Source organism: Lygodium microphyllum, chromosome 27 (assembly GCF_053477565.2).
Source record: "Lygodium microphyllum isolate KBCC chromosome 27, Lygodium_microphyllum_v1.1.10, whole genome shotgun sequence".
Classification (NCBI taxonomy): Eukaryota; Viridiplantae; Streptophyta; class Polypodiopsida; order Schizaeales; family Lygodiaceae; genus Lygodium; species Lygodium microphyllum.
The window spans coordinates 89,523,004-89,537,178 of NC_141161.1; the positions used below are offsets into that span (position 1 = coordinate 89,523,004).

General features: G+C 38.9%; 1 protein-coding gene across 1 annotated transcript; it reads left to right on the forward strand.

The window, feature by feature from the left end:
* The first annotated feature begins 10,523 nt into the window (after positions 1-10,523).
* LOC148012587 (uncharacterized) lies at positions 10,524-13,242 on the forward strand. Its single transcript, XM_087669601.1, has 2 exons — positions 10,524-11,162; positions 12,456-13,242. The coding sequence occupies exons 1-2, from the start codon at positions 10,875-10,877 to the stop codon at positions 12,675-12,677; spliced, it is 510 nt and encodes a 169-aa protein (XP_087525727.1). The 5' UTR covers positions 10,524-10,874; the 3' UTR covers positions 12,678-13,242.
* Positions 13,243-14,175: the final 933 nt, after the last annotated feature.

Below are 14,175 nucleotides of genomic sequence, written 5' to 3' on the forward strand. Positions count from 1 at the left end.
ATTTACTATCCTTAGCTTCCTAGATTTTAAGCTAAGCTTAGCATTGCCATATAAGAAATTGGTAAAAAGTAGGCCATAGGTCCACTTAGAAGCTTATTATCACCACTTTCAAGAGCTTCAAAAATCATCTAATATATAATGTTTTGAGGCATTAATTTCTTAGCCTCTAAGATCACCCTTTTCCTTATGATACATTTGCATTTTGAGCTAAACACATTGCCACTTTCAAACCTTGGACAAGCTTTTGCTATCTTCTGTTGTTGAGCCAAAGTACTTGTGCATGGGCCTCCAAGGTCTATTATATGTTGGAAAGGATACAAAGGTAAGAAGCCCCTTAGTGAAGCTTCAACATCATGGGACCAAATCATGTCTTATGTATATAAACACTATCAATAAGAGGTTTCTCATTGTGTAACTTAATCCATGTAATATGCAACATTGTAATGAGTCTAAGATACAATATCATGTATATTTACCAATACATATTTGTACAAATTCAATTATGTATATAGAACTAGAGGACAATGTAGTGTTCCCAACTCTTGTAGATCAACCAATCCATATTTGTCCCAATTCAATTATGTATATAGTACAAGACCAATGTAGTGTTCCCAAAACTCATGAAGTCATGAGTTCACTTATATAACTTCTAGGCTAGGATTAAAGGGGGGACTATCTAATCATGCAATGTAAATAATCAACACAATTAGACCTTGAGCAGGGTGTCAAGAATGCAAGGGTAGATTAGGGCTTGTTAGATCAATCATGCTCAATTACAATATTAGGTTAAGATCAACATAGCATGCTAATGATGCATGCTAAGCTAGTCACAATGGGACTCTAGAGTCAACAAGACGTCGAGAGAATCAAGGGGACAAGGGATGCCTTATTCAATCCTCTAGTTTAGGGAGTTGCAAAGGTAATTGGAGGCTTGCAATAGAATTATATATTGTTTTCATATTGAAAAGTTCCTCATTAATGGCAAATCATGTGTCAACATATTCCAATCTATCTCTCATGGGTCCATTTTCCCATGGCACCCTCTCATTACTTATATAAATTAGCACGCTTAGGTTTTGAAGAACTACAAACAAAAAGTAACTTAAAATAAAGGAATTATAGTGCTTTGTTCATTTCTATTTCAGAGTCCCTTGTTATTTAATCAAACAATGTTTGCACTTAACCTTGGTTAACACCCTATATACTACTTAGAGCAAGTAAATAAAAGGAAGCATGTACCCTTTCCTTATAATTGTGCCTAAGATTTTCATTGACCTCCCTAAACGAAGAAAACATGTTACCAAACACCCAAAATAAGTAGAGTCAAATGCTAGAAATAAGGCCATCTTAATACCAATAAAGAGGCTCAAAAGTGTGGAATGTGCATAATGTTAGCATCTCATAGCACCAAAACAGAGGTACGAACTTTTTAGGAAAATATATATGGCAAAATCTCATGAAATATAGACCTAATTACTCTAGTTTATTAGTGGCATGGAATTGGCATTGAATGCCTTTTTAATTGGCATATTGGGATATTGACCAAGCTAGATTATTTAAAATATGAAATCTCTTGAGATTATTTGAAATTCTTGTCTCATATCAAATACAAATTTCCCACAAATGTGATTCTGGTTGTTATTGCCTTTTTCTAAACGTACTTATATATACTAGAAAGATAGATATTTACAGTATTCTTTAAAGAGCATTCTAGAGTTCTGATCCTCATGCAAAACCCTAAACCTTTCTAAGTCTTCTAAATAGAGCCTTGAAGGCTATACTCTTGCTCTCTAAACCTCCCAACATATTGAAAAACACATTCTTCAAACTAAGCCATTCTTCTTTAAAGGATATCATGTGTGAATACTTTCTAAAAAGCCTTTTCTATCTTCTTGTCCATATCCAGCCAATGATGACATCCCTCATGAACTCCTCATTCAACTAACCCTACTCACCAAACAATACAAGATTTCATCAAAACCAACTTTCTTCATCCAATCTTTAGTAGTGGTCGATACCCCTATAACCTCTCTTCATTCCAAAATAAATGAGGAATGTTTTCATTCTCTCTCTTACAAAGTGGGTAGAGCAGATAAGCCTTCATTTCTTTCCTAATCTTGTCCTTCATAGAAAATATATTCATGATCACACTCTGCAATTGAAGAATTGAATCTAGGTTTAAATTGATGGAGTAGATTTTGACACCCTTGCCACCCTCCTTCTCCACATCTTCAACTTGGCTCTATGAAACCATTTCGACCAAAAGAGCACCACTTTTTGTGGGTAGAAAAGTGACTAAAGCATTATTTCTTCCTCTTGCGCTTCCATAGTGGCACCCTACTAGATGCACACAAAAACTTAGACATGTTTCCATGGCAAATATTGATAACCATCGTTTAGTCTAGCATCCTTTTATCCATCATATGAACGAACCATTCAGCCTCACTTTCTTCAAGTTTAAATGCTTGAGCTATTGAGTCCCTTGAGAAAAAATCTACCTTCTACACATTCTAGAGATCCAGCCATCTCACTATACCTTTGGCCACTAGCTTTTTGGCCATCTTACGGTTCTCTTTCACTAAGTCGTTCGGGGAATCAAATGCATGTTTAAATTTCCATACCACTTACAATAGAGAAGAATCACCAATCCTACGAGTAGAGCCTATCCATTAAAGTCTTGTCCTAAACCTCTTCCAAAAGTTCACTGTCGCATGTGCAAATTGGGGCTTTGGAATGTGAATCTTTTGCCCTACCCACAAATGCCCAACAATTTAGGTCCTTAAGGGCTTTGAGATGTGAATCTTTTGCCCTACCCAACAAATGTCCAACAATTTGAGGTCCTTACGGGGTCCTTTTTTCATCTTTATCTTAGTCAACCAGTTATTTAGCAGGATCATTTGTGGTTTTAACATATCCAATACACTATCTTACTCTTATTTACATTCATGAGAGCCCAATTGCTCCGAAAGAAATCAATTATATACCTCCAATAAACTACTAATTGACAAATCTCTCCTCAAGTCAAACTATATTGGAATAATCAATTACAAAAGCTTGAGAGAGAAACATGCTATCTTAGGCTAGTGATAACCCTTTTATCAGACCTTGTTTCATTTTCTTTTGTCAAGACTCCTTGATAGAGGATTTATTACAAGTAAGAAGCAATGGTGCCAACAAGGATCCATTTCTAACTAAACTTGACAAGTCAATGGGAGCTCAGAAAGCACCATTTATGTATACTAATGTTAAGGAATTGGACACAATGTTCATGTTATAATAAAAAATGTTTTGCCAAAACCCATAATCCTCATCACTTCAATGTTGAATATTGAAAAATACCCTATCTTGTCATATGCCTTGTCAAATTCCATGTAATTAGAACAAAATCTACCCCCATTAACAAAGATTTTTCCATTGAGGAAATCAAATTAAGAATTGTATCATGAATCTTCCTATCATGGATAAGAGCATGTTCCATGGGATGAACAATCCGCTAACCATTGCTTTAGTCACCATAAGGTTATGAGCTACGTTTAGCATTGTCAAAGCTCTCCATTGTGTTAGTATCCTTCTATCGATTGACTTTGGAATCGATTCTATCATTCCTTTATTGACTTGTTGAGGAAGCAACAAGGAACACCAAATGAGAAGAAGATAGAGATAGACAAAGGAGAAGAAGAGGAAGGAGAGGAGCTTCTCCCTAATCCATTCCTCACTCTACCTCATGATTTCTCCCTCACAAATACCTCCTCACTCAACATCTTACTCAACAAGGCAAGGTATGGAAAATAAATAGGAAGAAGTCAAGGAAAGCAAGATGTCAAGATGAGTTTCACTCACACCAGTCCCTCACTCAAGGTCATACTCCTGTGCACACTCTCTTCCTCACTCTCAAATGAGCCAACTAGGTGAGACAGAGTTGAATGAAGGCAAGTTGAAGCTCTTGAAGCAATAACAATCCCATCCAATGTCCCACTGCTAAGAGGCCAAAACTCTGGCAACACCCACTATCCATCATGATTAAGTAGATCAAGTCTAATGTAACAACGATAAGTAGAACCTACATGCCTATTATGTCAAGTCAAGGGAGGATAATTTCATGATTAAACACCAAAGTTGAATCATGAGATCATGTGCATTTAGCCACACTATCCCAACATTGTCTTTCCTAGACCAACATATTATATTTGCCATGAGACCTATAAGCTTCATTGAGCATAATCTTCCGATCACCCAATAGGATGGTTTATCATCCTTGAGTAAGTTTTCTGGCACTTTTAACCAAAGTCTTGTTCTTTTAGCAACAATGGATTTGGGCATGAAGATAAAAAAGAAGTCAATCTTCCCAGCTCCTATTCTCACACTCATCGCCAAACCACAACCATCACCTTTGGTCCATGCCTCTTCCAGATTAAATCTATTGTTAATTAACAAATTCATACATCTTTTACCTTGCTTTCCTTACATCCATGTAGGAGGGAGACAAGTGCCACATGTGTAATTAATGCACTTAGTGGTCTTTCATGCCACATCATGTTATTAACTCACCACATGTTCTAGTCCCATTCACCCCTCCTATGCTTGGGCTATTGAGAGAGAGAGAGAGAGAGAGAGAGAGAGAGAGAGAGAGAGAGAGAGAGAGAGAGAGAGAGAGAGAGAGAGAGAGAGAGAGAGAGAGAGAGAGAGAGAGAGAGAGAGAGAGAGAGAGAGAGAGAGTGTGTGTGTGTGTGTGTGTGTGTGTGTGTGTGTGTGAGAGCGAGAGAGATGCCTCAAAGGGTATCATCCCTTAAGGCCCTAGTTGTAATTATTTGTAAGGAAAATTAGATTTCTTAAGAGGATAAATATGCCACGATAGTAGTCCTCATTTTCTAGATACACATTATCACAAGTTTCAAATATGTGTATCATTTTGCAAAGTTCTTTGTATATGAATAATGTAATAACCTCTCGTACTATTTCACAAACTAGAATTATATCAACCCATTCTAGAATGCTATTTGATATTTATCATGTTAGAAATCATGAGGATAGTGACACTACATGCATGCCCATATGACTTTTATTCTTAGCCCAACTATGAAAGCCTTTAGGTCTAATAGGCCAAATTTCTTCGCAAGTAAGTTGCACACATCCTTCATACTAAAGAAATTTTGATAGTTGATAAGATTCTCTGATTTTGTATTCATTCATGCATGTTCTTAGGGGAAATCAAGGAGTTCAATGAATGACTTCGATAGTTGATAAGATTGAACTTATATACAATCTTTAGTCATCTATGTTCTCAATGCATCTCTTTTGGAAGCAAGAATGTATAGAGACTATAAGACTTTGAGCATGCTATATGCAGGCAGGATTAACACAATTGCACTTGTCTCTCGATGTTTCCCTAGATCCCTTTCAACCCTTAATTTTGAAGATTGCAACGCTCTTCAAAGGGATCTTTACTCTTTGTGCATAGGGCACAAAGAGAATGACACCTGCCATGCAATGACTCTTCTAGAAGCCTAACAAGAAGTGCAACTCTGGAATTACCTCTTGGAACAAACTTAAGGCTACCCTTCGAAGGTGAGAGAGTAAGATTCCTTTGGAGACTAGCAACCACAGTCGTGACGAGTCACTGAATGTCACAATTATTACCGTATTGGATAACCGAGGGTTATTCAGAGAGACTAGGACTAACGCCGAGGGTAATGATGAGAGGCTGAGGGGCCTTTTTGAGAGCTGACTTGAGGGGTAATAATGGTATGCACGCAGATTCGGAAACAAAGACGGACACCTTCCCTTTCACATCGTCTCCTTCTTCTTTCTTCTTTTGATACGCTAGCTAGCCACTAGCGACCATCCGGACTGCCTTTATTTTTATTGTCAAAGGGGGCTGGCATGCCTCTCTCTCTCTCTCTCTCTCTCTCTCTCTCTCTCTCTCTTGCTTGTTGGACCGCACCCCGGTGCTCCCTAATAGACTCTCCATGCATCCTTAGCCCCCCAAGCGTCCATCTAAAACCTAGTCCAACCATCAATTAAATTCTTTTGTGGATTATGCTCGCACTTTACAATCTTGCAACTTTTCTTTAAAAACATAACCATAGAAAACCAGTCCAATCTTAATCGCTTCATGAAATATCTTCATGTATTGTAATCTTAAACCTAGTCTAGTCTTACTCCGTCCCTATAAGATCTTTTTATACCTCAGTTGATTCTAAAATCCCCTCCATGTTTCAAGTTGAAGGATTTTATTATTAGTTACTAGTAGCACTTTTCGAAAGGCGACATGTAACATTCATAGTTAGTGCACATTGTTCGAACCTTTTAAGTTAGAGCCATGATGTAGAGATCGTGTTTGAACATATTTGGTATTCGATGGTATGTATCTAGAAGAGCATGTCAATCATGTTGAACCTATGCAAACGTACTGTAACTCTAGATGACAAAAAGTACTTTCACACAAAGTGAAAAAGAGTTAGTAGTTAGACTCATAACCATGAGACTATGAAGTTGATGCCAACAGGAGTGTGAAAACCTTTGTGTTAATTGGTGCACACGGATGTTTCTTGTTGTGGGTTGGGTTTTGTTAGAATTGATTTGTTTCTTGCCCAAGTCGAATACAATGCAAAATGCTCTTAAGATTATAAGTCGTTTGTACATAAAACATGGTGGTTTTTAGGTTTGTAACTCCTTTCTTGACCTAATATGGCTCTTTATTAATCTATCCTTGCTCTTATCTAAGGGTTCAACTAGTAGGATGCTACGTATACAAGCATCTTAGAATAACAACTAGTAGGATCCTTGCTCTTATCTAAGGGTTCAACAAGTAGGATCCTACATAGACAAGCATCTCATAATAACAATTGCACTACTTCTAGAGCTTTATTCAAATTTCTCTAGCGAAGCTAACCTTCAGGTCTCAAGCAATGAGAGAATTTGAATAGTGAACAAGCTATTTTGTTCAAGTAATTGCTAGATTTCAACCACCCATTTTATCAAACCACATCTAATGTGGTTTCATAGTGGAAAGTTGGTTCATAATGGTTATTGAAAATCATTGTTTTTAAGCACACAAAATTGCATGTAAATGTGATATGGCTTGATCCAACTCTTCCTTATTGAGAAGTAGTAAGGGCTATAAAATGCCTCATTTTCCACTACAAGGGATTTTGCAAAGGCTTGAACCTTAAGGTGAGAGAGATAAGGAAGCAAAATGTAGCATGCCTATGTTGGGCCTAACTACATAAATGAATCCATGTTTCTAACCCTAAGCAACATATTTGATCCAAGGATTTTATGACTTCAACAACCGTAATGTGCCTACAAGTAGGGTGTGACCTAGCGGGGTGTGATTTGCTAGATCTCGGCCCTTTTTATTCATGCAAGTTGGCTAACCATTGATTTGCTAGATCTCAGTCCCTTTTATTCATGCAAGTTGGCTAACGAGTGATTTGCTAGATCTTAGTACTTTTTTTTATTTTATGCAAGTTGGGTAACATCTTTGCTTATTGGGTGTGAGAATGTGGTAAGGCTGCGAGTGAAGAATTTCTTAAGGGTATGAAGGTTCTAGCCATTGTGCTAAAAAGTACGTTTAAAAAGGAGGATGATCGAGAGAAAAGCTCCTTTAGGGTACACAAGATACGTCGACAAATACGCGGTTAGGGGGATAATCAAAGTGCAACATCGATGCTCGTGTTTTGTGGAATGGATTTAAGAAAAAGCTTCAAACCTATCCAACTGTGCCTTAGATGGGGTGGTGGGTAGTAGCAATGGGACCAAATATTCGAGTGTCAAATGTGATCATGATGAAGAGCAAAGATATGGTGATCTTGGGGCCTCTCTCTCTCTCTCTCTCTCTCTCTCTCTCCATATAAGCTAGCTAGCTACTCGTTACGTCTGCATTCCTTTCGAATTTTCGAATCTTAAGCCGCGCACTAATTAACATCACTACATGACTACTAGCAAGAGCGCACTCTCTCTCTCTCTCTCTCAACGTCTCGAGCTGTCAAGCCAACCCAATATATGTATATTTGCTCTGCATGTCCGTCCGAATCTGTGAGGATGACATCTGCGGCTCACTCTTTTTAATGTATTTCTTTTGGCTTTTGCGTCCCATTGACAAAGCAATCATTACGAATCTGCGGCCTGACCCTCCCCCTCCCACGTCCAAGCCCAAGGGCCATCCCGATGGTTGGTATTGTAATTTGTCTCTCGACCCAAAAAAAAAAAAGCTCAGCTCTTTCGTCCTCTCCTGCAATTATCGGAGGCAGCCAGCTTGTGTCATAAGGAAAACGTTGCCATCATCCTTCTTCAAAAGATTTCCCAAATGTTGACAAAACACCCCTCGCATGTTGGGTCAATGAAGGAAATTCGGTGCTTGTGCATTTGTTTTCAGTGCATCTTTCAACCTTAGATAATAATAACAATTGCGATAATGCTTATTAATATCCTCGTGACTATTATTAAAAGACTAGACCCGATCATCTTATGTACTTGTATATGATATATATACATGTCTTCCTTTTGTTTGTATGTATGTGCGTGTGTTGATATGAGCAAGTGAGATTCCTAGGTCTCTCGTGCGGTCGACTCAATCACTTTCTTCTAGGAAATAGAGTAAGTAACGTATGTGTAGATGGAATTCCCGTTCTTCAAGTGTATGTGTGGATTGTTTGATATGGGGCCTCCCGTGGGCACTTTTGTCTTGAGCCAAGCGTGTGGAAGCAAAATTCATCGAGAGAAAACGGAAAGTTGAAGAAGCCACGTCAAAGGGGAGGGGCACAAACCTGAAAAGGAGAGAGCATGATGATATATTCTTTTTTGGCGTGCATGAGGTTACACAAGCATCGGTGATGGTCGTGAAGGGCTTCACATTAGTGGAAGATGCCAAGCTAAGGTCCAACATCAAGGGGGAGGGGTTAGGTTGTGGGTTGTCTCATGCCTCTGAGGGCCAAGGGAATCCGTATGAAGTTTTGGCTCTTTTACATTGATGGAAACTCTATATTGTTCCCATGTGGTAGTGCCAACATCATGCATGCTTGCATTGAAGCCACCCCCATACCTACCTCATTATGATGCAATTGGGGATTGCTACTACAACTTTCCATCATCATGAGCTAGATCCAAGCATGGAGCTAGCCCCACACCTACCTTGTTCTAGTGTGGACAACGACAATAGTTGCAATGACATCATATCATGAACTCCAAGGCAAGGGAGTCATTGGACACTTGGCTTGTTGCAGTTGGGGATAAGAATTGCAAGTGTCTCCATGCTTGTGATCCCTATCCCCCCCATTGCAATGGTACGTGGTAGCTCCTTTGAGAAATGGAAGTTTATATGACTCCAAGTGAGAGGAAATGTTGAGAACAAACTAAGGCTTAATGTAAATATTCATTGCAAAACGTCTTAAAACACATTGGAGGGAGATATGAGATATCGAGTAAAAAGGCCAACAATTGTATACAAGAGCATTGCCCTTGTGGAATTTTTTTTTTGGCTTGAAAGCAATAGTTTGAAAGTAACATGCATTAGCTTATCTTGCAAGCAAAACAAGAAGAGGTGTTGCAAGGCATCAACTTTCTTAAGCATTTGTTTCATCATTGCACATCTCTCCTTGAGCTTTTTCTCTCTCTCAAGTAGCTTGGTATCAAGGTACTTGATAAGCTCATGTTGAATGGCCTTCTACACCATGTAAGACTACTTGTACTCATCTTGCTTGGGTGTTTAGGCATCCACATACTTGCAATGTTGCCAAGCCTCAAACCAAGGACTGTAGGAGGTGTTACAGATAGCATTAGTAAGGAGTTGAGTGGAGCCTTTAGACAATTCATTGTGGTTAAGGAGGCGAGTGGAATCTTTATGCAATTCATTGTGGTTGATCCAACCCGACCTTCTTTTGTCACAAAAACCAAAAGCTAGAGAAAAAGAAAGAGGAACCCTAGTTTTTTTAAAAAAAAGTGAATGTGATTTGAAGTGAACCGACTCGTAACTCAACAAGTCTAAAAGTGTGCCACTTACCTCAACTTAACTAGGGGGAAGTTGTTAGAGAGGCACCACCTTGTTGCCGCACCGCACCATTGTGTGACAAGTGTGCCCTAATAAGCAATGCTAGCAAAGTTTATAGGAACAACAAATCTTATGTCATTTGATTTAGAAATCCGTACAAAATGAAGTTAAAGGCTTTAGTATTTGCTACTATCAACATGGTAAGGGTAGTGCTTGAAATTATTCTTTTTGGTAAAGGTGGAAAAAACCTAAATAAAAATTTTAAAATAGGCAGAATGTTCTTCAAAGTTTGAAGTTTTCTGTCGTCTAAATTTTGATTGTAAAAGGTAAGTTTCGAAATTGAAAGGTCGGAGGAGTACGCTAAACCCTAGGGAGGGTGGGTAGGTACCTGGTATATGGGGGGGGGGGGGGGGGGTATCCGTTTTGTAAAGTGGAAAGGGGCAAAAGGTGCGCTGAGGATGGATGGGTGGCTAGGAAGGCGCCCGCGATCCGATGTCGGGGAGCCTTTTCGCAGTGGCGATGAATATATATATAAAGGCTGCACACGCATGGAGGAGAGGCCAATATTAAAAAGGAAGTGAGGGAGGGGAGATCGGCAAAGGAAAACAGCCGACACGCACACCACCGCTTCTTTTTCACTACTGCTGGGCTGCTGATCTCCTCCTCTGATCGGGGGGCCGGGGCCTTGGTCATCATCGTTATTGGCGGGTAACAACAGATAGAGACTCGGAGAGAGAGAGAGAGAGAGAGGCAAGGCTTTGAGCCTTTGAGCAAACTGGACAACGAGGTTAGAAGGCTGTGAATTAAATTGGAGGAGGAAGGAGACGGTAAGTAGTTGAGGGATTTGGAAGTTTCTCGATCTGTGTGTATTCATTCGTGTCGATCGATGACGCAGCCGCAACAGCAGGGGGGCGGCGGCGGCAGAAGCAAGGCGGAGCTGGCCTTCCAGGAGCTGGAGGCGTGCCCCGCCCTGCAGGCGTCGCCCTTGACCTCGCCGCTCTTCCTGTGCTTCAACTGGAATGACGTGTTCGAGAAGTACGGCTTCACCGACGCCGCCAGCTTCTACGTCGTGGCCTTCCGCTCCGTCCGTCGCAAGGACGTCGACGAGCAGGCCCTGCTCCGCATCAATGCCGCCGCCCTTGATGAGGCCCGCAAGAGCGGCGGCCTCCTTCGGGTATGTATTCGCCTCAACGGAATGAAACGCCCCACAAAACATTATTACTTCGGCGCCCGACACAAAACAAGGTTTTCCGTGTATTATTAGTTCGGATCTGGATTCTATAAAATGAAATGCCCAGGATATTAATGTCCTTTGGATTTGTCGTTATTTTATTTCTTTATACCACGCGGAAGAAGTTAACCTTCCACCCCATTTTTCTTATCTGCATTCATCTTCAACTCTTACACCATCCAAGGTAGCCCACACCCTATCGGCAATACCGCTTGCAATGAGGAACACAACATATCGTAAGGCACTAAGACAAATAAGGAAGGGGGGTGGTTCCTTGTTTTGGAAGGGGCATTTATGATGTCAACATCACTATAGCAAAAATCTTATAATGTTGACACTACTCCTTTGGAATAGAGCTTCTCCCCAATGAAGACTAACTGCATTGGGATAGAGCTTCTCTCTAATAATGAAAAAACTTACTCAAATATCTTACACTTGAGTTCTCCCATTGGCATCACCTTATGATTCCTAACAAATGTTGTGTTTCAACATTACCTATTTACATTATCCCTAACTAATGGAACTTACATACACACACATTGTATTTTGTAGTTGTTTCCCTCCATTACCTACTCTACTTGTACTCTAATACTTATCTATTTACATTATCCTAAAAAAATGGAATGCACACACACACACACACACACACACACACACACACACACACACACACACATTGTGTTTTGTAGTTGTTTCCCTCCATCATTCCCCACTCTACTTGTACTCTTATACTTATTTGTACTAGCATACACCTCGCAACACTTACCGAATCAATGATCTCCTTTTCATTATGATAAAAAATCCCCTCAATGCATCTCTCTACCCATTGTCACTTTCTAGCTGAGTTTATCATGCACTTGGACCAATGCACCTAGTAATGCATTCTCACATCTTTATTCATTTTCCCAACACTTTCATGTTCACCTTCTATTAAACTTTTATCACTACATTTTGCACCTATAAAGAATATACACATACAATTTTCTACAAACCAACTTGTAAGTTTGCTACTATGAACAACTCATTTAAGTAAAGGCTGTAATTTCAAGAAACACAACAAAGACAAATATAGAACAAGCATTCTCATCATTGATGATTGACTCAAGCAAAGGTTGTGAATTCAAACAACTTTATGAAACAAACATTTTCATTAAGGTTGTACATCTTAATAACAACATGCTTTGTTTGAGTTTCAAGCAATATCTTATTATATGCGTTTCCTTTTTTTTTTGGCAGTATATTCAAGGAAAGACCAATGCACAAAGACAATGCTTCGAAGCTAGTATATGGGAGTCCAAAGTAGCTGCTGATAAGGCAGCTAGTAGGCCTGCCTATGTAGATGCCATGCGTGTTGCTGCCACATTATATGAGTCTTATACATTGGAACGCTACACCTTAACTGCAACAGTTGATCACCTTCCAGCCTTCAAGCTCATAGAGAGTATACGTAAAAACTAACCTTAACCATTCAAAAACATGATCTTATCACTTGCAAAGCATTTCTCTTCTAGGAAGAGATTTCATGTTCCCTTAGAATGAGGATCCACCATACCACAACCATTTACCCTCGTCCATTTAAAGTCCTAGTAAAAAGCTCTCACCCTCTTCAATAGAAAGTCAAGCTTTAAATCTAATTGTTTAATAACCTTGCAACTACCATGAGTCTAATACTTTCAAGTTTTGTCCTCTTAGTATATATCCTCAAAGCCAAGGAGTAAAAAAAGTTAGCTCACCAAGTACTATGTATGATGTCTTTTCTCAAATTTGAGCAAAAATCGTTACATCACAAAATTTACCTTCTCACTCTCTTATTCATGCATATGCATGCTTGTATCTTTCTACTTCATCTAGCAAACTTTCATCACACATTGGAGGTGCTCATCCATTAAAAATTGTAAGCATGCAACCCTCTACTTAGAATCCCAATGAGATTTCCTAAAGTTTGGATAGGCCCCTTATGCTCCTTCCATGTAATTTGCATATACAATAGTTATTTCAAGTAATATTAAGCTAGACTTTGACATTTCCTAAGCAAGTACTAAAATTGGATATCAAAGTAGAAAGTTGAAAATTATGGTGAGGTGATTATTCAAGTTTTATTGTGTTGAAGTGAAGTTAGTATTTTCAATTGCATCGAATTGTATATGTCTACTTGTTAAAAATCAAGGATTTAGTAACACCACAAATTGTACTAGGTTCAAAAGGCTAAGATATGCAGAGCAATCGACTTTGATAAGATAAAAAGTCATACTACAAGGGCTATTGCTAACTAATCTATGCTTCATTATTAATCTTTGGAACATTAGAGGTAGAGTTCTCTCTTTCTTTTTGCAAATCAACTAGAGCTTTAAGATGTGTTGTGTTCACTATTGCAAGGTATCTATCATAAAAAAAAGTCTTATCTAATCCAAAAGCTCATGTTTAATTGTTTCCGTTGGCTCAAGTAATGTCCACTTTCCAAGTTTGATTGTGAAAACCATCTACATATTAATATTGGATCCTAAAATTAAAGGCAAGGAAAGATTTTATGCATGTTTCACAATGAGCACATTTTTGCAATTTTAGATAAAATATCCATAAAAGCTATCTCTTTCAAACCAAACACTCAAGTGAGCTATGAAATGCTTAATTGGTAGTGTTGTAGGAGTTGACCTATTGAGAGGTTGAACTCTTAATCTTGATTGCCTTAGGCTAACTTGAGTCCATTATTGCCACATTCTAGTGTTGATATGCCACCATTTGTAGATCATAATACGGCTATGCATGATATTAGTCTATAGCATATGGCAGAAAATGTCAAAGGTAGAGAGAGAAGTCACTACACATTGGAAATGTGTCCAAGAAGAGGAGGGCATAAATATGACAATTAATAGAAGCACAAGTATCAACCAACAAAGCATGCAACTTAATTTTGGATCTCGCAGTGATGATGAAAATGCATTATAAATTTGAAAGT

What these genes read in the sequence shown, in the direction of transcription:
- LOC148012587 (XM_087669601.1), top strand. Translation starts at nt 10,875, where the DNA reads ATGACGCAGCCGCAACAGCAGGGGGGCGGCGGCGGCAGAAGCAAGGCG. An exon ending in AGAGCGGCGGCCTCCTTCGG is followed by an intron (nt 11,163 to 12,455) that starts GTATGTATTCGC and finishes TTTTTTTGGCAG; the next exon opens with TATATTCAAGGAAAGACCAA.